This window comes from Betta splendens, chromosome 7 (genome assembly GCF_900634795.4).
Source record: "Betta splendens chromosome 7, fBetSpl5.4, whole genome shotgun sequence".
Classification (NCBI taxonomy): Eukaryota; Metazoa; Chordata; class Actinopteri; order Anabantiformes; family Osphronemidae; genus Betta; species Betta splendens.
This window is the reverse complement of record NC_040887.2, coordinates 9,416,632-9,442,337: the sequence shown is the minus strand read 5'-3', so window position 1 is coordinate 9,442,337 and position 25,706 is coordinate 9,416,632. Positions and strand designations below refer to the sequence as shown.

Genomic DNA, 25,706 nt, shown 5'->3' with positions numbered 1-25,706 from the left:
CCCTCCGTCAAACTCGGTCGGGGCTGTGGGAACTCGCTGCTCGGAGGAGGTGAGCGGCGCGGACGTGGGTCCGGAGGCGCAGAGCGAGAGGAGCGCGGCGGAGCGAGGACGTCCGCACGAGCTGACGGAGGAGCGTTCACGAGACACCGGCCGCTCGTTCGATCCACGGGGATGCGCTTTTAGCCGCATCCCGCCTCTACACCCAGGACTGGTCCGCGGAATCGAGCGCGCGCGCACACGCGGAGTTGCCCCGATTTACGACGAACTCCGGTGATATCGATTATTGCGAGAATGGGACTGGACGCGTTTGTTGTGGAGACGCCGCGAGCCGCGGGGCCCGTGGGCTCCCTTCTTTGTGCCGCCGGGCTGTTTCTCGCTCTATCAGTCTGCGAGGCGTTTAACTTGGACGTGGATAACCCAGCTGTTTACAGCGGACCTAACGGGAGCTACTTTGGATACGCTGTTGACTTTTACATGGCTGATTCTGCCAGGTGAGTTACTTTAACACACGGAGCGACCAACGCGTTCGCCTAAATGCTTGCTGCGCTAAAAGTCTCGACACCAAACTCCAGGACGGGTCCAAAAACACGACACCTATTTGTTCACGCGTTGCGTGTAAAGTATTTGTTCCGAACTCGACAACATTTACAACGTCTTTGGTGAGGTTACACAGAAGGTTCGGTGGGATGTTGGTTCGTTTTGCGCGTGCTGCGCGTCGTGGAGACGTCCTTTACGCACGGCGCACACGCCCTCGCCGCGCTCGCTCGCGCGCTCGCTGGCGTTAATTGAATATTTCCAAATGACTCCAACCCATCAGTCCGACGCCTGCCAATATTGAAGAGTGTCTATTTCATCAACCCAAACAAAGACCTCAGCCCTTTGAAATCGCGTTGACGTCTTTATCTTCGGCTCTGACCTCTTGATCCGCTCCAGCACGTCGGCAAAAGCCCGTTGGATGCTGTTGGTGACCGCGTCTTATTGGATTGAAAGTCCGCAGCTGATTGCGACGCTCGCCGGCTCCGCGGGGACGTGATCCCCGTGACATCACCCAGCGTGCTGCCACCGCCTCAGCATTCTTTATCGGAGACTCTGGCGTGGCGTGCCTGCGGTCGCGTCTAATACCCGGCGGTTTGAGGAGGAAATAATAGCGTGGTATGTCCTGACTGCTGCAGGAGTGTGTGTGCAGCTTGTAGGAACCGATCCACCAAGAATCTGTGCTATTCGTTGAGTCGAGTGGGTTGAGCTGCGCACCCAGCCCTATAATCCTAATAATCATTAACAAGGGGGTCTGCACCCACAGTCAAGGTTTCACTCAGACATAAGTAGTCTTCCTGGCTGGTTTGCGTCTGCCCAGCTCCACCATTCACGCAGCCAGCGTGTGGGGATTTAGGGAAAGGCTTTGAGTGCCGCGGCTGCCAGCAGCAGCTCTGGTTTCCTTGTTTTTTCACCCTACTTCCTTTGACTCCAGACACTGAAACAGGGAGACCCCCCCCTCTCTTCCACAGGCCCTCACTTTTTCTTTAAAAGCCCACTGCTGTGCATTAATTTTTCTGCTGGGCGAGATGGGGCTTATGGAGTGCTGTGTGATTTAGTATGTGGAGATTGTATGCATAGACCCCCCCCCCCCCCAACTTCCTCTTATGCTGATGTCATTCTGCAGTGCTTTTTAATTTACCGTCGCCTCGACCTTCCCCCCACCGTCTGGCCTCTCTTCTCCCATCATCTCCCCCCGTCTCATTAAGTATGAGACAAAGTAGACGTCACCTCGCCGGTGACTTCATCTGAACTTTTCTACAGTTCTGAGTGCACACTTATGGAGGAGGAGATGAGCCAGCGGTTTGTAGTGTGGGAACAATATTCAAGCTTCCTTCAATTCCGCTCTTTGACCTGTGGATGAAACATATTCGTAATTCATAAATAAGACAAGGTGTCGGAGCGTGAACACTGTTGCTTCATATTTTCCACGTTTTATCTACTGCTTCCTGGAAGCTGATGCATTAAAACATTGTTCAAGTCATGAAGTAACCTTGTGTTATCTGTGGGTTTTGCCATCGCATCATCATCACCCACGCTTTGGAGACATGCGATGTGGGGGAGTAGTTGATTCTCTGGGGGAAGGTCAACTGAAGGTTGAAAAGGGAGTTTCCTCCAGTCAGGATGAAGTGCTGTTACCTTATTTATGTTCATCATGGCATAAGACTTGGTGCATTAGTGGAGCCGGACCCCCAGTGAAAGACCCCCCCCCCCTCCTCTATAGGCTCCGGTCTGCTCTTCTAAGACAAAGGCCTACTTTCTCTCACTTTGAAGCACATGCTTGTTGTGTGTGTGGCTCCGCCGTGCCCTCGGGCCTGACATAATATCATCGGGCTCGGGCCCTGGCAGGCGGCCCACCATGGGAGAGCGCTGGAGGGTGGCGTCTGGGAACCGTGAACCTCAATGGCCTGTGTCAGACGCATAGAGATATACGGTCACCTCCCGTGTGTGTATGTTATTGTATGTTGAGTGAAGATGGAGTCCTTGCAGTCTCCACACCATATATCAGTCACTGCGCTCATCCTCCTCTGCATCACGGTGGAGGCTTCACAGAGTCCAGTCCCTATGTAATAATAATCAAACAGCGATCGACTTTGCTTGGGCTTTCTCTGGTGCCAGGCGGGGATGAGGGGAGTGGATCTGACTAATATAGAAAAGGTCAAAGGTCAGCGGCTGTAAATAATAACAGTCCTGGCCTGGAATGTATGAAGAGCTGAAACCGGTTCTGATTCCTGTCAGAAAAGACGGCGATGTTTGAAGCTTTGAGGAAACAGATTTTAGCGCTACTAAAAAGCTAAACCGCTGTACGATGATGGAGACCGCCGAAACTTCAGACGTTGTGACACATCAGGGGGTCACGGACGGTTTGGCCATGACACATGCTGATGTCACCGCTCTCGTGTAGGTCACCGAAGTTTACCCCCCTCAAACAAGATTAGAGATGAACTAATATTGACACTGGACTGGGGTCTCGCTTGGCCTCAAAGGGGGCTTCTCTTGTTTTTTCTGCCTCTTCATACCATCAGTTTCCTTTCTGTTTTTGTTTTCACTGGTGCCCGTTAGAACGCACCAGTAAGTCGCTGGGCTGCAGGAGAGCAGATTGTATATTTGGGCTGCCGAGCCTTTCTTCTCCTCCAGGTTTTTGTAGTTGCGTGCAGACAGCGGTGCCCTTTGTCTGAGGGCAGGAGCTGTTTACTGTTTTAGATTTGAGCCGCTTACACAATGACTCACTTCTCTCTCTCATTTAGTGGCATGAATTTTCACCGTGCAACTTTTGTATGCGCCTCCGATAAGCAGCCGGTTGGTTGTAAACATTAGCGTCTGTTACTATAAAAGCCAACAGGGTATATATAGAGCGAGTACCCTGCAGTCTGTCTGAAACATGGAGTGCCTGTCTAGCTTTTACTGGTCCGTTAGTAAAGGGGGCTTTAAATAATGAGCCTGTATGCATTGCTTTGGAAAAAAGGGGGCTCTGTGTAAATGGTGATGATGTGTTTAAAGGGCCTGTGGACCCTGCAGTCACGTCTGCTGTATTGGATGGGGAATGCCCTGAGGACGTCATGTCTACTTTGGAGCGGCGCTGGCCATTGGTCAGGGTCGCCTTGACTCATACTTCTGCCAGATTTCGTCTCTGACTGCCAGCAGGCCTGGTTTGTTTTAACCCCAGGTCACGAAATGAGTCACAACTGCGGTAACTTGATAAAGTCTGTCCTCCTTGTACGTCACCAGGCTGAAGATGCTATCGTCTGCCGGTGAGCGTCGGCCTTGAGATGGAAATAAGACGTGAGCGCCGCTCGTTAGCGTCTGTGAAGGCGTTCGTTTGCATGCGCGTGTCCGTGCTGCCGGGCTCCGTGTGGGTATAGAGTTTTTCAACAGCTGCCAAACCCCCACTCACTCCACCACCACGTTTAATACAACGGCCCGTCTCTCCTGAGGTGAGAGGACGGGACCCCCTGATGTGGACATTGTGGAGAGGTGTGAACCACCAGCAGTTAAACTCCCCCTGGGAGGATTTTAGGGCAATCACAATGTGAATGGGAAGGAGGGAGTTGTATTTGGTGGTGGTGGTGGTGGTGGGGAGGGGGGGGGTCGAGCATGTGAAAATGCATAGACTAAGCATGACTTCACATGGTTGATGTTCAGCTGCTGGTTTTCACACCTTAACCCCAACGCAATCTTGGCTTCCTTCTAAAGATGAAAGTTCAGAGAAAGAAGAAACGCATCCGGTTGCTTTATCAACATGACGTCAGCTTGATCAGTGGCAAGATGAGTAACTTTTAACCATCTGCTGAAGAGGAAATAGCAGCACGGGTGCACACAGAGGTCCCCCCAGGCTTCCTGCTCGTGCAATAGGTATTTCGCTTAAAGTAACTGTTGCTAAGTTTGTTTCAGTGTCCAAGTGCAACGCGGTCTGCTTAGTTTCATTCATCATTGTTTGTTGTAAGGATAAAAAAAGCTCAACTCTACACATGCTGAGTGCCTTGGCCACATTGTTAAGTCATTGTCCACCTGTTGAATACTGAAGATATGGCTTTATAGTGGGATCAGATCCTCACCAGACCAGTCTGTTGAACTTTATAAACAACGGCGGCTGCAGTTCAGATCTCAATGGGTCTCAAGGTTATGCTTGGATGTGGAAACGTCTATAAATTGCCTCCAGACCTGTAGAGCAACATATAGATCCTTTATCCAGTCCTGCAGACCGGCCACAAAAAAAAATGTGGCCAGAGCTCAGCACAGTAGACTCTCTGTTGTCAACACACGCCATCTCAGCAGGCACTGCTACTCTCATCATGCATCAGAGACCTGGACAGCAGCACGGAGTGTGTGTGTGTGTGTGTGTGTGTGTGTGTGTGTGTGTGTGTGTGTGTGTGTGTGTGTGTGTGTGTGTGTGTGTGTGTGTGTGTGTGTGTGTGTGTGTGTGTGTGTGTGTGTGTGTGTGTGTGTGTGTGTGTGGAGACAATCGTCCATATGGCAGGCGCAGGGAATCAAACAGCTTCTGTCTGGCGCTGGGACGACACGAGGCTCCTCGTAGTCTAGAATAAGTCATCACTCTCCGCTCACACCGACACATGGAACAGTGTTCGATCGTTTTCGTCATGATGATGCATTTTTTTTTCCAAAGTCGGGGGCGTAGAGATGATGCGATGCTTGCTGAGATGCTCCACATGTCCGCTGTGGGTGTGAGAGTCTCGGGTTCGCATCGGGTCATGGCGTCAGCGTTCCTCCACTGTCATGGAGCCGCTCCTGCGTCAGAGCGGACGCTGATGTCTCGCTGTAGGCCTGTTTTCCTCGAGCAACGCTGGAGTCTGGACAAGCCCAGCACCCGGCCCCACCTGCTCCTCCCTGCATCTGTGCCATATCATTTGTTGAGCCACGTTTATGGCTGCAGATGGTGACTGCATCCAGCTGGCCGCCACAACTAATGCGACTGACTTTTTCTTCTTTCCATCTTTCTAGTTGCAACGATTATTATAGCGTTCGAGTGACATCAGCTTTTGCAGCTGGGTGGAAGACAATTAAATGTGGAATGGGAGGAAAAGGTTTAGTGGGGGGGGGGGGGGGGGGGGGGGGGGTGAACAGAGGAATCTGCCCTTTGACAGCCTCTTTTTGTAACCTCATCATAAACTTGTATTAGCCATGGCCTTGCACAATAGCGCCAAATCAGCAATTCCAGCCCTCTGCGCTACCCTAATTTCTCGACCCCCACATAAAATAGTGGTTAGGGTTAGTCTGGCAATTATGGTGCGGTGAAAGTTTTTTTTTAATTTGGTTCAAATGTCTTCTGCTCGCCTGCGCTCCAAATGAGACGTCGTCTGCTACAGTGAAGCCGTTGTTTACACATTCCTCGCTCGCACCAGATCTTTGACTGTAGCTTCGTTAATGCTTAATTGTCTGCAGGGTGCTGGAGGTCATTAGCGGCCGCTGCGCCGCAGCTGGCGCGACCGGCTGCGCTAGCCGCGCCGAAGCCGCTAGCGCTTTTCATGCGCCGCAACAAGTAGCTGTTTGTCCCTTTGCGACAGGAAACCGGCACCGGCGGAGCGTCCCAAACTCAGACACATTTTCAAATGCAGCCTGAACTCCGTCTGTCATCATCTGCTGTGATTCCTATCAGGCCACTGATAGCGGTGCTTTCACTCCCACTATAAACAGTTCTTTGTCTAGTCACCTTTTTCACCCTGGCTTGGGTGAAACCCCACGAGTGCGCCTGCCAGTCAAACAACCACCCCCAGATAATTACACATGGTATATATTTACATACCCTCAAGTGGCCTAAGTTCTACAAAGGAATTTCTAATGCAGCATCATCTTATGCAAATAACATACCAGACCTCTGTAGGTAGCTCAGGGTGAAGAGGCGGGGAAATGCCAGCTAGAGTCACACTCCTCTATTAAATGCTAATCGTTCCCCGTTTGCAGCACTTTGAGATAAGCATCAGTTTGTGTTTGTGCGTGAATGAGTTTCCGCAACTGGTGTTCATCTGTTCTGCCAACTCGCTGATTAAAAGCGCGACGGCCCAGTGTATTTCTGCCTTTTTGTAAAGCCACCATCGGCGATCAAATCCGACTCAACAAACGAAAAGAAGCTGCTCTGTGATTTAGATCATTGTCCAGGGGCAGCTCCTGCTTTCCTACAGGGATATTCCGCCATCTGCATATGTGGTCAGAAATAAAAGGCGGACGCTGCTTCTTGTTCTCCGAGTCAGACTGACTTGTTTCTTTTTGTTTCTTCCAACACAAACTGGAGGTCTGCTCCACATTTGAGACCACAGACATTGTGTAATATTAAACTCCTGAATTGTTATCAACCCACACTTGTGTGTCTTCAAACCTTGGATGCTAAACAACAAGAGACACCCACACACCGTGGACCGCATCTGTTGGATGAATCATTATGGATTACAATGCTTCTGTTTGACTCCCTCTAAGAAGTCACCCATCGGTTTATCCAGGTTGGTGCACTATTAGAAAACCTGGAACAGGAAGGGGTGTGCTTCCTGTTTTGCAGCTCCCTAAAATCCGTTTGATTCTAAGGTCATGGTTCCTTGACTCACGTCAATGCCAGTAAATGCAATGTTTGTCAAGTGAAGTGGATCCTGAGTGTCGTAATGGCTGAACCATCAACTTAGAATGCTTTACCTACATCAATATTTTTTACTCTCTCTCTCTCTCCTTTTTTGTGTTTTGCACCTGTAACTCCTGATTCTCTCTCTGCCAGTCAAATCGGTCGGCCACTCTTCCGGCAGCGTCTCTTCAAGGACGTGGAGAGTAAGCGCCACAGCTGTAGAAACAAGAGTGCAACTCCACTTAACTGGGCTGCACTCTTGTTTTCCTATCGAATCACCCCGCAGGGATGCACACTTGACCGCGCGGGAGCGTCTGCAAATGTCACGTGGACACATGTCACGGGGGGGGGTGTTTGCATGGGCTTATATAAACCGGTGCTGCAAGTGGTTAAAACGCTCCGGCCGTGACTCAGAGTGCAGCTCCGTGCGCGGTCAATTGTGCACGCTGCATCACGTTTAAAGCACGTGGGAGGTCTGGAATGCGGGTTTTAATTAAGGCCAGGGTAGGACCTGCAACATTTAGAGGAGCTTCAGGTTATGGGGTTGTTATGTAAACTCTAAATGTTAACCCGCAGCATTTGTTTGTGTTCTCTCCGTCTCCCACAGCGCAAGCGTGGTGATAGGAGCTCCCAAGGCCAACACCAGCCAGATCAATGTTATGGAAGGAGGCTCTGTTTTCTACTGCCCGTGGAGCCTCGGCCAGGCAGACTGCCACGCCATAGAGTTTGACACTGAAGGTAACACACACACACACACATGTATTTGTCATTTCCTAGCCTTGTTGCTGCTGTGCACACTTGTGAAGCTGCTGAAGCGTTTCCCTGACTCAGGCGTCGGCGTCGGCGTCCCACTCCAACGAGCTGCTGTCGGCTTCGCTGCTTCCTGAACTCGATATGATCGTTTTTTCCTGTTTGCGTCCTCTGTTTGGGGGTTGAAAGGCATGATGGGGTCGTGAAGAGCCATTTGAAGGATATTCCTTCCTGCCTCCAGGGTCGTGTTTGTGTTGCCTTGCCCTGGGAGATAAGCAAACAAAAACACAATTAGGCCGGACAAAGAAATGTCCTGTTTTTAAGACAGGTGAACACTGGTGGTTGTGACAAGAGGGCTCCAGTTGAATCAGATGTACTTAAGGTGTTTTGAGAGATTGTCTAACTAATGCATCAGTGTTGACAGAGGACTCATCAGCTCGTTCTGCACAATAGTAGTATTAATCATGCAGTGGCTCTATTAGCTGCTTAGCTAACTCACCGTCCATCGAGGACAATGGGGAGGAAAATTTCGCAAGCTTGGTTTAACAACATTCTTTTACTGGTCACACATAAAATGTGTTGCACGTTTCTGTGTCCTGGCTGGAGGCCACAGCGCCTGATGTCACGAACAAGCCAGCGGAGGCCCGCTGTGGATGCTAGTCCCCCGGGATGCCGAAAAATGTCCTCCCATAGTTTTAAAAGGGGCTTTGAAGCAAACTGATTCGACTCCCAGAGCAGACGTCGACATCTGGACGATGACAGAACCGCTGTATGATGGAGCAACACTCCATCCACTCTTGTACGAACACATCTGCATGCAAATATGCCTGTGCCAAACAGCTGTTACGTGCATGACACTTACTACCGCAGTTCATTAAGTGTAGCTCTGAGTGGTTTCTCTGCCAATCCTGATGTCGAAGTCTGAAGTAATAAAACACGTTCTTTTTATAAACATTTTCTCTGCAGTAAGTGCTTCAATAGATGGGATCTGCTAATATGTGAGACATTCTCATAACAAAGTGGTGCCTTCGGTATCCGTGTCTTTGACCCACTGGCCAGAGTCCACTTAATTAGCCGAACTAATTGGGTCAAAGTGGCCAGAAGCCCCCTCCCTTCCACTTCCTCTTCTTCTGAGATAAGACCCTTTCTATGAATCTGAGAAGAGGGGGAAGCGAGGGCAGAAGGGAGGGTGTGAGAGAGGCGTGTACAAGATGGGAAGAAAGGAGGGGGGAGGAGGGACGGGGGGAGAAACCAGAGCCCTGCTCCTCAGTTATGTCCTCCTGCTGTCGGTACTCCCACAGGGACAGCTGATGTGATGAGTGAATTTGACCATTTGTCTTCCACCCCACTGACACACACAAAAATACACACACACTCACACTGAGAGGCTCTAACCCCACTAATGGCTGGCCTCTCACACACAGTTCAAAGGCAGGCTCCAGTCTGTGGACGCGCCGCAGACCCCCACGTGCTCCTGATGGTCCCGGGAGAGGCTGTGTTGGGCACCGTGTCACATCAGCAGGCCACGCTAACCGACCTCCCGTGGGGCTCTCCACTCGCATGACATGTCAGCGTGCTCTCTGTTTTTCCCTCGATCTCCTGATCTCAGCCTCTATTTTCACATGGGAGACTTTCACTTGATTCCTGCCGCAATACAACAAATACAAAGACACAGAACTTGAACTCTTTTTAGATCAATCAATAAAGGCTCCAATTGATGCACCTTTTTGCTTTTTCAAAGGCAGATGACTGATCACACGGTGAACTTTTAATCTTCTAGCGCAGGTTGCCTAAAACAAACCCCTTCTGTTCGGCCCCTACCTGTCCCCAGTGGCTTTGGCCTTATCCAAACAAAGACTACTGAGTTGTGAAAATATTACAAAGGTGTCTGCTTTAACCGAGCAGCTAAGTCAAGATTAGTTAGAGTAACATACTTTTAAGGAGTTGTTTAAAAGGCTATTCATGTTATGGCCTTTATGGCTGAAACGCTTGTTTTCACACATGGACGCTTGGACATTTTACACGCTTGGGGGAGGGCTGCCCGCTGTTGGACTGTGATGAATAGCATTAGCAGGAAAGCCCAGTGATGGAGATTGAACAGAAATAGAGTTGAGTTATTAAAAAAGCTATAATCTCACTGCTCAGTGTCTACGGTGGGGGGCGGCAGCACCACCGCGATGCAAAGGAGAGAATTGGCTAGAAAGAAACAAATGAATAAGAAGGTGGAGATAATATTGAAAATGAAAACAGAGCAGGGGAGAGAAGGGAGAGTTTCCAAACTGACAGGACTGAGAGGTTGCTATGAGGAAGCAGGTCCAGAGTGTGTATGTTTTCCTTGGACCCCGGCCCCTTTGCTGTTTCCACACAGACATGGAGCAGGCCCTCGCCAGCTCCAGGCTGCCTGGTTGGCTTGGAAGGAAGGCGAGGGGCGGGCGGGCGCGGATAGAGAGGCTTGACACGCATAACCTCCTGCCTGAGCCACGTTCTCTGCTAGTCCCTGGGAAAAGCTGCAATACATCTGTGGTTTAACAGACTGTGGAGGAGAAGTTGGTCTGACAACATAAAGAGATGCTTTGGAACTCGGTTCTCTCATTTACGGACACGCTACAACCCAGAGTCACTTTATATGTCGACGATGCTGCTTCCTCTCCTAATCGATTTGTTTGCATGTCACTCTCCGTTGCAACACAGACGGTAACATCTGTCTTCCCGAAGAACTTCCATTTAAATCTAATGCCCCAGACCATCTGTCACATCACCTGCTGCTGTCAAAGTGGTGGAGCGAGAGATCAGTGTTAGTGGCCAGGTGGTCTAAAGGTCAGCAAGGTCAGGCTGGGCTGCTCCATTCCAACTCCAACCTGAACAATCGCAACCTCACTCTCCTTTGTATTAAAATGAGTGTAACTGAAGTCTTGAAGCTTCATGTGCCAGGTGCCCAGATGTTTTCAGTGGCCTTGGAGAGAAGCGAGCGCAGCTTGAGGATGTTCGTGCTCCAGCTGAAGGAATGCATGCGCTATCACCTGTCTAATGTCTAATCTGCGTGTCTTCCCCAGGCGACCGCGTCATCATACTCAATGACACAGAGCACCAGGGCGACTTCAAGTCCCGGCAGTGGTTCGGCGCCACTGTGCGTTCCCACGGCGACACAATCCTGGTAAGGTGACGGGGGACACTCCAAACAGCTGGCACTTAGTCAAACCTGCCCGTTGACGTGGTCATTAAAAACCTTCTGCCTGTCGTGGTGTTTGCTCTAATTTCCCAGCCTGAGTGTGTCTTTGGTTAGAAACCATTCAGTCAGATTAGTTGCTGTCATTGAGTTCCAATTTTCACCTCCACACTGTAAAGAAATGACTTGTTCCTCCCCCTCTGACATCAAAGTTGAGCTGCCTGTTGTTTGGTGCAATAAATCAGGTTGTGACCTGGGTTGCAGCTACGTGGTTACTCTGCTCCAGATGTATCACTGACTTCAGCCCGGTCTGCAGTTCACTAGGGTGCTGTTACAAATGGAAAAACATCTCCCACTAAAAACCTCATTCCATTTATCACTCATCTCCTCCTTTCCCCCTTTCTTCCCCACCAATTTGCTCCTTTTGTTCTTCAACACAGGCTTGTGCCCCTCTCTACTCCTGGCGGACTGGAAAAGACATCCCCCATTCAGATGCTACAGGAACCTGCTACTTGTCGGTCCAAAACTTTACCAAATTTGTGGAGTATGCTCCCTGCCGCACAGGTAAAGCCAGATAAATCAGCACTAATTTCATGATAATTAAAAGGATTTTGAATATTAGAATGGAAATGGTTGATGATGCAATGCCTGTGTGTTTCAGAGTTTAGTGAAGCTGGGGGACAAGGATACTGTCAGGGAGGATTTAGTGCCGACTTCACAACGGTGAGGCTACTTTCTATGGTTATTTTTATTTTTAGCATCTTTTCCTCTTCTTTGTAGTAATAGTCAGGTTTTATCTTTCAGGATGGTAAGGTGGTATTGGGTGGACCAGGCAGTTACTTCTGGCAAGGTAAGATTTGTAAGGGAGCAGAGAAACCAAGCCTCACCTTTCCAAGTTTAGCTTCTATAATGTCTTCCTCTGGTTTTACTTTAGGTGAAGTCATCTCTGCAGCTAAGGAGGAAATCATCAAGGCATACTACCCAGGCTACTTCATGCAGGCTGTGATGGGTCAGGTCCAGACCAAACAGGTCAGGGTTGAACATGACGACAGCTACCAAGGTGAGATCGGAAACTTCGGAAGTCCCTCCATGGCGAAAGATCATTCATGACTAAGTACCACAGTTTAAAACTAATATTTCCACTCGTGTTTGTTATCCACAGGCTACTCTGTTGCCGTGGGAGAATTCAGCGGCGATCAGGTGGAGGGTAAGTTCATAAAACAGTAACACACATAAAGACATTGAGTACGACAACACATATTTCTGTTGCATTGACCATAAACCATATTTTACATGACTATTGGGCTGGAACTGTTGTCAAACTGGAATACTCCAACGCTCCTGCTGGGCCTGACCTGCATATCTTCCCTTCTAAATCTTTGCTTCATCTCTCTGTGCACCTCTCAGATTTTGTGGCTGGTGTTCCAAGAGGACTCATGCTTTACGGTTTGGTAAGAACTCCTAATCATCACTCCCATTTTGACTTTCACTTTGGTGCTCTTGGAATCGGACACTCGGGGCTTTCGACTGCAAGAAAGAAAGCAAACGCTTGGATATTGTCGCATTGGGAGTAATTTGTGCAGTAGGCCCCATACCACAGACTGTGCTTGTATTAGACCCTATAAATAGACGCTCACCATATGTGACTGCTGTGTTGCAGGTGTCCATTCTGAATGGTACAGATCTGAAGACCATGATTAAGTACACTGGCGAGCAGGTGAGCCAGAAAACTCCTGTCTTCATCTGGAGCAAGCGCCTTCCTCATTACAGCTCATAATCCCTGACTCTCAGTATAAGCAAAATGACTTCCTTTCCTCCATCTTCTTTACTAGTTTCTTGGTCTCATTCGTGGTTTGTCATAAAGCTAAGTTATTGGGGAAAATGTGCAGTGGCCACTTAAGTGGGAACACTAGTTGAAACAGTGAGGACTGACTCGGCTAATGGATAAAATAAGAAGGGACTTAGCTTGTACGCAACTCATTTCTAGACATAACTTATATTTCCAATTTCTTTTGACTGAGGTTCATACATTCACAACTGGAACGGACACCACGCTAAATCTGCTAAACCAATTAAGCCTTCTTATGAAATGCAGGAGACAGGCCTGAAGTTTGCAGTAAGGTTTTCAAGAACAAACTAACAACATTTATATTTGCTGAAGTCCTAAAACACCTTTGTTCACAGATGGGATCGTATTTTGGCTACGCAGTGGCAACGACAGACATCAACAGCGACGGGTGAGTTTCTGTTTCTTCTTTCTGTCTGCTAAATAAATAATGAGCGTGCAGCTTCCAGAATAAATGCAACCACCAGTTCATTACCGCTGCAGACTTGGGCGTCACTGTGTCTGAGCTTAAACAGATTTGTGTGATCTTTCTGCTTCTCCTAGGATGACCGACCTCCTGGTGGGAGCTCCCATGTTCATGGCCAGGGGTTCCGAAAGCCGTTTGGAGGAAATGGGCCGGGTCTATATTTACCTGCAGCGTGACCCATTGAACCTGGAGCTCCACCTGCCTCACCTTACCGGCACCCAGGCCTATGGGAGATTTGGGAGCACCATTGCTCCTTTGGGGGATCTCAACCAAGATGGATTCAATGGTAAGAATGGAAATGCGGTAGGTTCCTAGAAACCATTCACGCCCTTCTACAGATAGCTCAGTGGAAACTTCTGTACACTGAAGAGGTGACCTAACCTTTTCCCCTCTTTACAGACGTGGCTATCAGCTGTCCATTTGGAGGGGAGGACCAGCAAGGCTTGGTCTACATCTATAATGGACACTCAGAGGGACTCAGGGAGAAGCCGTCTCAGGTGATCAGTGGGCAGTGGGCTGCTGGATCCATTCCTGCCAGCTTTGGATTTGCTCTTAGAGGCGCCACGGACCTGGACATGAATGGATACCCAGGTAAACGAGGCAACAAGCCATTATGTTATACATTATTTGGCTGTTTTAGCTTGTTAACATGTTGTCTGAATGTGTTTTTTCGAATCCATCAGATCTCATTGTCGGGGCTGTTGGTGTTAATAAAGCAGTCCTCTACAGGTGTGTTGTTTTGCACCAGGATCTAGTTTACTTGTCTAATATAAATATAGTTTATCTTTTTATTTTTTTGGCTGACGTTTCTATTCATATCTCTTTATGCACAGATCCCGCCCCATAGTCGACACCAGCGCCTCTCTGACTGTGTCCCCCCACATGATCAACCCCGAAGAGAAGAACTGCATGATCGCGAGTGGAAACAGCAGCATTCCTGTTTCCTGGTAAATGATTAGTTTACTCAGTCCTGACACGCCGTTTCCTGTGACGCTGCTGGTATTTGTCCGACCCATTGCCAGAAGATGGGCCTTCCCATTTCCCCTGAACACTTCTATCTCGCCAGGATGCTCTGATAAGGACCATCCTGTCCATCAGCAGTTACTCTGCTCTTCTGTGATCTCGTCTGACCTATATTCGAAACGCCTTCGAGTCACACGACTTGAGCTGAGGAAAAAAAGAATAACTTGCTGAATAGCCGCATTGTTAGCAGTTTTTGGCCTCCTCTAAATGTGCACAGGCTTCAGTTCCAAAAAGGGGAGAGGAAACAGATGATGGTTGCTTCGCTGCTCGACATGGTTGACACTGCACTCATGCCCCCCCCCTCTCCCTACAGATCCTGATCCATAAAGGAAACTGTTGTATACACATGTGTCTTGATTACGCTGCGTTGCCTGGTGATGAGGAGTTTTCGGTGGGGGAGAGAGGAAAGCACAAGGGATAATGGGAGGGAGGGGTGGTTGAAGAGGGGCTGGAAGGTTTTTTTTTTTTTTTTCGTGTGCTTTGAATGAGATATTGTTTGGTGGTGGAACACAGCTGGGAAACATCAGGACACGTACACTCCCTGTGTGCACACAGTCGTGTAGGAACAGGAGCGCATGCACAGAGAGAGACATTACTACTTCTCAGAAGTCCTTGTATTTTCTCTGCGTCTCCGTCTCATTTTTCATTTATCTGCCTTGAGTTTTCGCAACTCCAGCTTCCAACTCTCCCCTATTCCAGTTTGTGCTCGTCCGCTGTGGGCTCAGCAGTCGACGGCCGGGGGCTTTCTGGGGTTGCAGGCTGTTAGACAGCAGCAGCAGCAGCGTGTTGCGCAGCTGATGTCATGGGAGAGAGCGCTATCGGCAGTCACTGACTGGTCAGCAGCGAAACCTGAGCCGTTGCCCAATTTCACCCTTCTTAACTCCGCTGTGTGTGTGTGTGTGTGTGTGTGGGGGGGGTGGAAGCGCACACAGATCAGCCTGGCAGGCGAAAGCAGCCAGATGCCAGAGCATCGGAACGCTTGGCATATTTCTCATATTATTTGTCGTATTCCCACGAACCATTTAAGGAGTTAACAGGATAAAACTGACTTTGTGTGTGTGTGTGTGTTGCCACTGAACGCTGCCTTGAATGAATATGCTTTCCTCATCGTGTCCTTGTCCCCTCTGTCCAACGCAGCGTCAACCTGAGCTTCTGCATTTCTGCTGATGGCAAGCACCTACCAGACGTCCTGGGTGAGCCAGTTTTCCACAGCTGCAGTTTATTACGAGTAACGAAACTGTCAACTAGCCACCAGCGGTAATGTTTTAAACGCGTAAGAGTGTGTAGGGGAAATGTTTTGGCCGACAATGAGGCTTTTTAGTATTGTGACAAAAAAAAGAGGGCAGATGATAAATATCGTCTGTGATTTAATGATCAAACTTCTTTTCCTATGAAGAAATAGTCACGTTACTCCTTCTTATATACACAAGTGCTCCCTGTCGTATTATAGTTGGTTACACTCACTACATAGTGTCATCGTTGTCTTAAAGATGCCATTAAGTGGCTCAGAACATTCATTAATTTGTGCTTGTGTGTGTTCAGACTTCCAGGTGGAGCTGCAGCTCGATAGTCACAAGCACAAGCAGAAGAGCGCGGTGAAGAGGGCCCTGTTCTTGGATTCCCATCAGCCACTGCTGCAGAGGAGCGTGAAGGTGCGGCGCGGCAAGCGCGTGTGCAACCAGACGAAGATCTACCTGAGGGTATGCGTTCACGCGTCATCACACGCATCCAAACCTTTTGTTCCGAACAGATTTTCATGTTCTCGACTGTATATTATTTTTTTCAGGGTGAAAAGGCCTTCAGGGATAAACTGTCCCCCATCTACGTTGCCTTGAACTTCAGCCTGGATCCCAACGCTGCCGCCGACTCTCACGGCCTGAGGCCTGTCCTCAACTACCAGACCACCAGCGTCTATGAGCAGAAGGTACCTTAATGTGCACGGTGAACCGACCTCCCAGTGACCTGCAGAGCCTCCTCCGTGAATGCAAACGCTGCAGCGTTGGCTAATAATGCGCATATGCTGCTCTGATTGCTCGCTCTGAGCCGATAAGAGCATCCGCCGCAGCCCGTAATCGCTCGCCGCGCCGCTCGCTGATTTTTCCATGTCGCTGATGAAAGACGTCTGTTCCTTTTAACGTCAGTCCCCGCGTGCCCTGCTGGGATGAGGTCCAGGGTGTCTGGAAAGCTGTTTTTTTTTTTTTAAATGAAAATGGGTGGCATGTGTGAGGGGGAGCGGCTCCCTGCGCTAGCAGCAGTCAGGCTGCGTCTCTGGAGGAAAGGTCAATAGGTCATCACTCAGGCCAGAGCTGAATGCAGAAGCTTGGACTTATCAGGGTGGAGCACGATCCCATTATTTACCCATCTGCCTGAAATCGCTCCGTTTCTCGGGTTTGTTTTTTTATATTTGGAGTAGTGGGCATTCCTTCAGCTGTGGCACCACATGCGCGCTCGCAGCCACTGGATTTGAACGCCTCTCCTCGATCTGTGAGCGTTTCTCTTTCTCGCAGCTCTAGTCTGAACCCTGTCATTGATGGCCTTTCTAGATATCAAAGCTGTTAGGCCTCCAACAGATGTGGTCTCTTTTCCGAACCAAGACCTTGAGACATGCCTGAGCCAACGTATCAGCCGTAAACCAGAAAAAGGTTTCCAGTTTTTTCTTTTAAACAAAGACACACAGAGAGAAAATATGATATGCATATGTGTAAAACGGGGAGTGGGGGCAGTGTGCAACACCTTTCATTAATCTTACTTAAAACTGTGTGAATGTACCGGTGCATAAACAGCGAAACTGCACCAAAGCCTCGCTTCTGATCAAACGCACGGTGCCCTGTTGATTCCACATGCAGCCGACGCTGCCAAGTTCCTGCTTTCTTCAAGCCGGAGTGAGAATGAGCGATTGTGCTCCCACTTTCCCCTCCGTCCCAACACCACATGCTCCTTTAGACTTATGGCCGCCGTGGCCTATTAATTAACATCATTCTCGGAGACGGAGGAGAAACACTTGTTTCTTAAAGTTAGCGTTTTCATCTGCGTGTCCTCATTATGTCACATGTTGATCTCCTCGTCCTGGTGTAACTGCAGGGACGCCGCTGTGCACAGACACAGGGAGCACATGTGGCCCAGTGAGCGTGGCGGCTACCACCGTGTCCATAATTAGAGCCCCCGAAGGGTGTAATGACAAGGGGGGTTTTCGGCCCTCTCTAATCTCCTCCACCATTTCTATTTATTATCTCTGCCGTCACGAGCGCCGTCGCGCTGCCACGGTCGTAGCCAGGATGCGGCTCCGTCCGCAGGGCTTTCCCCGCTCCTGCCCCGACACGCGCCCCGCGGCCGGCTGGTTCGAGGGGAGGGGCGCCCGCGCCTGCCATGACCTCACAGAGTCAGTCATTGTCTCCGCCGGCGTTTACATCATCGCCGCTCATCGTGTCGTGGCTGGTGGAGCGCCGTCCAGGTGTGCGTGCTCCGCGTTAGTCACGCCACATGCGGCGGCTTGCGACGCTGTTACATCCCGTTGTCTTCCCTCAGCCGATTCATTCATTCATCTGGCGTCTTAATTGTTTTCACATGCGAGTCGCGTCTTCAGAGGGAACCTAATGTGTGGTCATCTAACGAAACGCGTTCCCTTTGATCTTTCAGGCCCACATTCTGTTGGATTGCGGGGACGACAACATCTGCGTTCCCGACCTGAAACTGGCAGTGCACGGGTAAGTCTGGACGGTCTTTTCCGCTGAACTCTTCACCTGTCGCCGAGCGCAGCTGCTTTGTTTGGCTTTGCATACCAGAGAGGGGCCCTTAATAACACAGAGTAGGGGTCCGGCCGTCCTGACAGCAGGCCGCGGCTGTACAGGTGCCGCCGCACACGGCAGCAGATGAAAGGCATTGTGGGAGCCTCGTACCCCGCTCGCCACAGCCCGACTTCGGACGTCTGTTAGCGTTTTCCTCAGAAATAACAGCCTCCCTGACGCTCCCTGCCTCGCTCTGTCATTTTGATTTCGCATTCCTATATTTATCTACCATCTGCCACCGTACAGTACGGCTGATGCGCCGCGCACGGAGGAACCTGCCGCGCGCGCGTCAGCGCCTCGCTACGTTCAAGCGCAGCTTCAGATGCAGTTTTTGCCGCAAATAGCGTGATTAGTGCAATTAAAATAATAGCTCGGTGTTTCTGCCTACTCTCTAAAATTGTGGAAGCCTAATAGTAGTTAGAGGGGTTGACAGGGCGGCCATGATTTAGTGGAATTTCAGAAAAAAAAAGCATCCATCATTTCTGCAATGTTGTTTCTTCTGTTCCGCTGCCAAAACACACAGCCTATTAGAGCGAGGGTCCCTGTGGGGAAGCGTGAAGGTTCTGCGGCGCTTTCTGATTTTGAGCCTTTCGGGCTCAAAGGCGAGATGCCAGCGTAAGTCGGACGAGGGCAGCGAGGGATCAGCCTGCAGCAGCGTCGCTGCCGCGCTCCCCTCCCTCGCGTTACGACAGCGGGCCGTGATTAGAAGCGTCTGTGTGGGCCCTCCGTGTGGAATTTCTCATTGTTCTTAGCCGTGGAGACGTGGGAGCGAGAGAAAGTGGAGGAGGGGGAGGTGTTTACCAGACGCGCACTGTGTTGTGCAGCATGTGTGACTTTATTGCCCCGTTGGAAAGCTTGTTCAAAATGAGCGCAATTCATGACTCGCGTTTTGTAAATTAACTCAACGTTCCGCGCGCCAGGCTCGAAAGGATTAGTGCAACAGAACCTCGCTGCGCGGTCGGCCGCCAGCAAACACAAACGAACCTAGCGATCAGCTCTGTGTTTGTGTTCTCAGGGACAGGAAGGAAGTGTACCTGGGCGACGACAACTCGCTGACCCTGACGTTCAACGCCAGGAACGAGGGTGAGGGAGGGGCGTACGAGGCCGAGCTGTACATGGAGCTGCCCCCCGAGGCCGACTACAGCGGCATCGCCCGCGATAACGAGGTGAGCGGGCGCCTCCCGGGACGCGGCGCCGCGCCTCTGCGGCCGCGCTCGGACCAACCTGTGCCGCTGTTCCCGCAGAGCCTGACCCAGCTGACCTGCAGCTACGAGACGGAGAACCAGACGCGCTACGTCAGCTGTGACTTGGGCAACCCCATGAAGTCTGGCGCTAACGTAAGAACCCGGCGTTTTTATTCCTACTGAGTCGCTGCGTGGCCTTTTAGGAAAGGGTTGTGCGTGTTGGACAGGAACAGGACAGGAAACCTGTCAGGAAGTGCGGGCTGCACGTTTTATGGCTGCTTTGGTGAACAGGCCGCCTCTCTCGGACCCCCTGGACGGGGTCTCCTCCATGATGGTAACGAATAATACGTGTGATTCTTCTTCGTCTGTGCAGCTGTGGGCAGGTCTGCGCTTCACAGTGCCTCGGTTGAAAGACACGCACAAGACTGTCCAGTTTGAGCTGCAGATTCGCAGGTAAAAGCACATAAGTTAGCGGTTTAATGGAATACGTGGCAGCGTTCAGTGGGGCCGACCTCCACAGCCGTCGAATGACCTCATCTTTTGTTTCCACAGTAAAAATGAGAACAATTCCCACAGTGAGGTTGTGCCCTACAAGCTGGAGGTCGTTGTCCAGGCTGATGTCATTCTACAAGGGTGAGCGTCATCTGAGAGTCATCTGCTTCATCTTCATCTGCGCGTGTCCTCACGTCCCCCGCTTCTCTTTCTCTTTTTAAAGCGTGTCCCGTCCCGATAAGATCTTCTTCCCGCCGGCCAACTGGAGGTCGACCAAAACCTATGAGGTGGAACAGGACGTCGGGCCTGCAGTGGAACATATCTATGAGGTAATCAGCCATAGCTGTGCAGACTCGCTGGGGTCGGAAAGCAGATCCACCTGCCTTTAAAGCGCTTCAACGCCAGAGGATTTATTCTCAGACTGAACAGATCCACCTTTGATTGGTCGACTGTGCTCAACTTGTTGAAAAGGAAGGCTCTTTTCTATTTCTCTGTTTCCAGCTGGTGAACAACGGGCCCAGTCGCATCAGCCAGACTGTGCTGGAGCTCCGCTGCCCCCTCAGCGTCCAGGGCCACAGCCTGCTCTACCCCGTGGAGGTCTCCACCGAGGGGCCCGTCAACTGCACGGCCGACAAGAACATGAACCACCTTCGCCTCAAAGTGAGCGGCGCCCAGATGTGCCCAGATGTGCCCAGACGCACACCTCCCGGGCTCGCGCGGGGCGTAGACCGCCCACCCGCTTCGCAGTTAGACGTGTAATTAGGCTTCGGATGCTCCCCGCCGCTCGCTCCACGCCCACCTCCTCCCAGTTTCCCAGCCCCACCCAGGACACTTACCCCACCCAGCTTTGAAGCTCCAGCTCTTCCCTCGGCCCGGCGCAGCTTGATGCCACCTCAGCCCGCAATAGACCCACTCATCTGCATCTCGCCTCGTTCCTCCTATATAAGTTACATCTCTGGGGCCTTGTGGGCAGGGCGTCTCGGTGCAGTTGTTTGTATTTACATTTAAAGCTCGACAGATGTCGCGCAGGCCCGCGAGCCGTCGTCTGCCTCAGCTGTGATCCAACGTTGCCGTTTCCCCAGTGAACTGGAGCTCACGTGCTTCTCGTTAATGACGCAGAGCTGCGGGGTCGCGCTAGCATTAGCTCGTCTGCTGACGGCGAGGGCGGCGCGCTCCTCTGCCCGGTGAGGTCACCGCTAACGGGCGGTGTGTGCTGTGTGTCTGTCTCTGCTTTCAGCTGCAGCGCACGTCCACGGAACCTTCTATTCTGGCACTGAAGGCCCCGGAGCATCACGTGGAGAGGAGGGAGGTGCCCAGGAGTCAGGTCGCTCATTTGACCAACCTGGTAAGAGACATTTGTATTTTAGGGTTATTTCATATCTGGACCTGAGAACCTGGGCCTGAATCTCACATAGGGCTCTTGGGATTGGGAAATTAGGTTATAGTCTTAAAAAAAGTTAAAAGCGAGGGTTAAAGACCACAGGTTGGACTCATTGTGGCAGTTAACAACCAAAAGCCTTTAGTACCAGTGTAGGGGACACAAGGGACACAGGAGCCCCACCTCCCACACACACACACACACACACACACACACACACACACACACACACACACAGGTATCTGCTGTGAATACCTGCCTCCATCAAAGGCGTCTTTGTCCCCCCCCCCGTGCTCCTTCGTGGAGCATGTCCCCCGACATGTTACCATGAAGGAGCCCATTCTCCGCCTTTTCTCTTGTGTCTGCACTTCTTGTTTTTCACACGCAGCGGGACCGGCGTCCGTTTAAAGCAACCGGATTAAAGTGTGCAGGCGTCAGCGTCGCTTGGATGGAGCCGGTGGCCGAGGTCACGGTGTGAGCGTTTAAAGTGACCTCGTTGGCCTTTGAAGAGAGAGAGACGGGCTCCAGATGCTGCTCTTCTGTCGGCTAATTATCACATGATTTCATTACCTTAATGCCAAATTGAGCCTGTTTAGTCGGGCCAGACATGTCTTTAATTGTGGGAACGGCCTCTTGAGATCTAATCCCGACTCAGACTATACGTGGGAACTGAATGTGAGGTATATTTGGCAGGAGACCAAGTGTCATTTCCACAGATCTTTGTTGCTTCAGTGGCCCCTGGGCTTCAAGGAGGTCCAGCAAAAGGAAATGGACGGATACTCTCCCTGTCTGTCTGAACAGCCTCACTGAGTCTGTCTGAGGGCACCCACCCCCCCCCCCCCCCACGGCTCTGAAGCCCACAGTGGGAACGGTAAACGTACCAGGCTGCATTATGAGGATCTAATTAAGCCGCTGTGTTCAACAGTCAGGAGCTGAGACTCGGCGGTTGGACATTAATGCAGCGAGTGGTGCACGCTGCATTTTTACAGTCTCATGACATTCCTTCAATTTAATTTGAAGCAGGCGTTGAAGAGGGGACGATAACATTGGGCTCTTTGTTATATTTATTCTAACAAGAGGCTTATTTGTCTTGTTTATAACCTCCACCTGCAGTCAGGTCTTGTGACGCTGCTGAAGGTGATGGTTTGCGGGGGGGCTCTAGTTTTGTAGCTAATGACCTTAACCCCTTTTCTCCTCCTTTTAGTCCTGCTCCAACGCAGAATGCTGGACGCTCATGTGCAGAGTGGGTCTTCTGGAGAAGGGGACCACCGCCATCCTCAAAGTGCGCTCCCGTGTGTGGGCCGAGACCTTCATGGAGGTGTGTGGGACACGGCCTTAGCTGGCAGATAGAATAGGAGATACGGTATCGGCACCTGCCATGTATTTGTTTGCATTGTGAGCATCAGCACTGGTTCCGGATCAGGTCCTTTACATCGACAGTACCTGCATATAGTAAACTCATATACCAGTTCCTTCGTTTCCTGCTTTGCCTGAGCTGCAGATTTACCACCACCACTCGCTGCATCCTGTAACATCTGTGTCCATCTATAGAAAATGCATTATCTGGTAGCTGCATCTGCTCAGAGAAAAGAAACGCTGAATGGATTTTCTATTGAAGACACGAGAGGTCTGTGTCGCCCTCTAGTGGACGCATTACGCCATTTCACGCATTGCCTTCTCGCTTTCAGAAAGCCTATAAGCAGCACGTGCTGAAGTGCTTGGCCCGGTACAGTGTGGAGAAGATGCCGTACGCCATCCTGCCCAGATACGCCCCCAGCGGACACAAGAAGGTTCCTAAATCCTTATCTCCTTCCTCCTACTATCTACCATCTATCACCTACAATCTGCCTTTTTTTGTGTGGACGTTTTGGGACAAAGACAAACTGTGCGCTGGTGCTTTTAGGTGGTGACCCCGATTGTGTGGAACAAGCCTGACATTGAGAACTCTGTTCCTCTGTGGATCATCATCTTGGCCATTCTGGCCGGTTTGCTGCTTTTGGCTCTTCTCATCTACGTCCTGTATAAGGTCAGTGCCGTCAGTGTGAAAGATAATTGAGCCTGCAGTAACGTTTGACTTGACTTGTGTCATTAACGTCTCTTCTTTTTTTTTTTTTTTGCAGCTTGGCTTCTTCAAGCGATCTCTGCCTTACGGCACTGCCATGGAGAAAGCTCATCTAAAGCCGCAGGCGGCGTCCGAGGCCTAAAGCAACTACAGCATCGGGCCACGCGATTGCAACAGAGGAACACGACCGAGCGGATCCGAAAACAGTTCTGGCGTTAGGCGAAAGAGAGACCACTGGAGCTCCAATGTGCTGCACTAGAAGACAAATCAACCAAAGATCTCCAAGCCAAATGAATGTTGTTTTTTTAAGTTATGTCTTGTTTGTAGGCAAGTTGGGAATGATATCAAACAGAGGGAGAGAGAGAGGCTGCACTGACAGCAAAGACCCCCTGAACTACTTTATCTTGGTGCTAACGACATGATGCGTTCACTGCCTCCGGCAGGAGACAGCCACATGTAGCTTGTGGCAGCCGGGAGCTGTGGATCACGCTGCCTGCTGAGCTCTGCATCTGTTCTCCTCATACGTCCTGTTTATTGACCAGCTTCAGGTCAAAACATTAACCTTGGCAATGGCTATATTACATATTTAGATGTAGAAATCTGCTTAATTTTACATTTTTTTTATAAGCCCTGACCGGGATGGGGTGTGCCTCCCATTGATTTGTTGGAACACGCACCAGCAACCTCCAACCCACCACAGGACGAGCGCTTGGAAGCGCTGTGATGGGTGTTTCTCACATTGATCTCTCTCTGCCTCAGGACGGTGGACAGCGCTGCGTTGAGTTGTTTTTGCACTCAGAGGAAATCTACTGATATATTTCCAAAGACACCCATGACTGACTGACTGACTGACTGAGCTTCCTTTGACTTTTGACTCGACTCCCACTAATCCCCTTGTTAAATCCTGTCTGGTCTGGTCGGGCGTGACCAGTGCTGGCGTCACCGTGGACTGGGGTGGGACTGGGACCATGACGGACCTCCAGTTTGTTTTGCTGTCTTTCCAACCTGCTCTGTCTGGGCTGAGCTCATGCAGTAAACACACCATCCACAAGCAGATCATTCTCTGGGGGGGTCGAGGCGTAACCATGTGACAATCAGCAAAGTTGTAGCCTTGACAGATCACAGCAGGATCTAATGAAGGATCCATTTTTTTAGCTTACAGTGTGTGCTACTGTGAGATACTGTACTTTTGATTGTCTTCTGAGTTCTAACTGTTTTGTGTGGCTGAAATCATCCCGCTACCAAAAGGCTACAGGGACTAAAGTTTCAAATGCTTTGGTGTTGACTTTTATTGTATTTGGTCATTTACACAGATTTAATGTCCTTTAAATGTAAATACTTCACGTCTGAGGGTTTGTGTGTGTGTGTGTGTGTGCGCGCGCGTGCATATTTACATACGTGACTTCATGCGTATGTGCATGTATGACTGGTGTATTTATGAATGTTTGGGCCTATTGTTACCTGCCTAGTCCTGTTTGTCCGTCACCTCTGCAGCATCACATTGGTGAGGTTACTCCGTCCTGTGATACTAATGAAGGGCTAATATTCAAACACTCAGTATTCAGGACGACTTGTTGGAAATACTTACCTCAGTGGACTCAAAGACGTACTGCAGGACGCCACGTACCTCTGACAGGACGACGGCTAGGCACCGGGAACTCCATGATGTTTGAAAGTGCAATATTTATATTCACTCTTTTTAAATTTAAAAGTGCTTTCCTTTTGTTTTATGTTGTTTTTGGCGTTTGACTTGTGATCAAGCAGAACTCTGGTGACACAAATATGTGATAAGCACATCGACTAAATGGTTTGTGAGGCTCTCGGCTCCCCGCTTTCACTCGCCTTCTCACTAAGTGTAAGTGTGATGTGGTTTTTTTTTAGGATTCTCCACTTCAGATGCACTCACCACTTCATTGCTGGATAATCGTCTCAGTCCCATCAGAATGTATCTAAGTTGTGTATGTCGACGTGGTTCGACAGTTTGTGTGTTCTGCTGTTGCACCTATGCAAACACGACCATGTTTCACACTTGTTTGACCTTTTACTCTTTTTCACGTATCCCGTCTTGATGGACTCGATTTACTGTCAGAGCATCCACAGAATCCCCAGTTGATCTAAATAGTGTAACATTACGACTTTTGTCATCTTATTTATAATGACTTTTTTTGAACTACTTCCTCCGTGGTCACAACAGGAGAAGGCACTGGGTTTTTTTTGATTGTCTTTTTTTTTTTTACATCTTAGCCCGGTTTCACTCTCCAGAACTTTTAAAAAGCAGTTGTACATATTTATGACAAGGAGAGCATTGAACTTTAATGATAACTAAAGATTTGTTGTGACGTTTTCTCACCCCATATTGGGGGAGAACCTTTTTATCAGGTGGGTCTTACAATTTCAATTTTTACCTGTACAGTACAGTTTGTACTTTTAAATAAAGTATTTCTCTTTTTACAAA

At 50.0% G+C, this 25,706-nt stretch overlaps 1 protein-coding gene across 1 annotated transcript; it reads left to right on the top strand.

The window, feature by feature from the left end:
- Positions 1-25: 25 nt before the first annotated feature.
- On the top strand, positions 26-25,706 carry itga5 (integrin, alpha 5 (fibronectin receptor, alpha polypeptide)). The gene is made up of 30 exons (XM_029155785.3): positions 26-491; positions 7,707-7,837; positions 10,903-11,003; positions 11,456-11,579; positions 11,677-11,738; positions 11,820-11,865; positions 11,950-12,075; positions 12,178-12,222; positions 12,423-12,466; positions 12,676-12,732; positions 13,200-13,252; positions 13,405-13,613; positions 13,727-13,918; positions 14,011-14,056; positions 14,161-14,274; positions 15,488-15,543; positions 15,893-16,050; positions 16,137-16,274; positions 17,987-18,054; positions 19,151-19,301; positions 19,380-19,472; positions 19,693-19,772; positions 19,872-19,952; positions 20,035-20,140; positions 20,313-20,471; positions 21,049-21,156; positions 22,394-22,507; positions 22,878-22,979; positions 23,093-23,215; positions 23,310-25,706. Exons 1-30 carry the CDS (start codon positions 292-294, stop codon positions 23,391-23,393), a joined length of 3,171 nt encoding a protein of 1,056 aa, XP_029011618.1. The 5' UTR covers positions 26-291; the 3' UTR covers positions 23,394-25,706.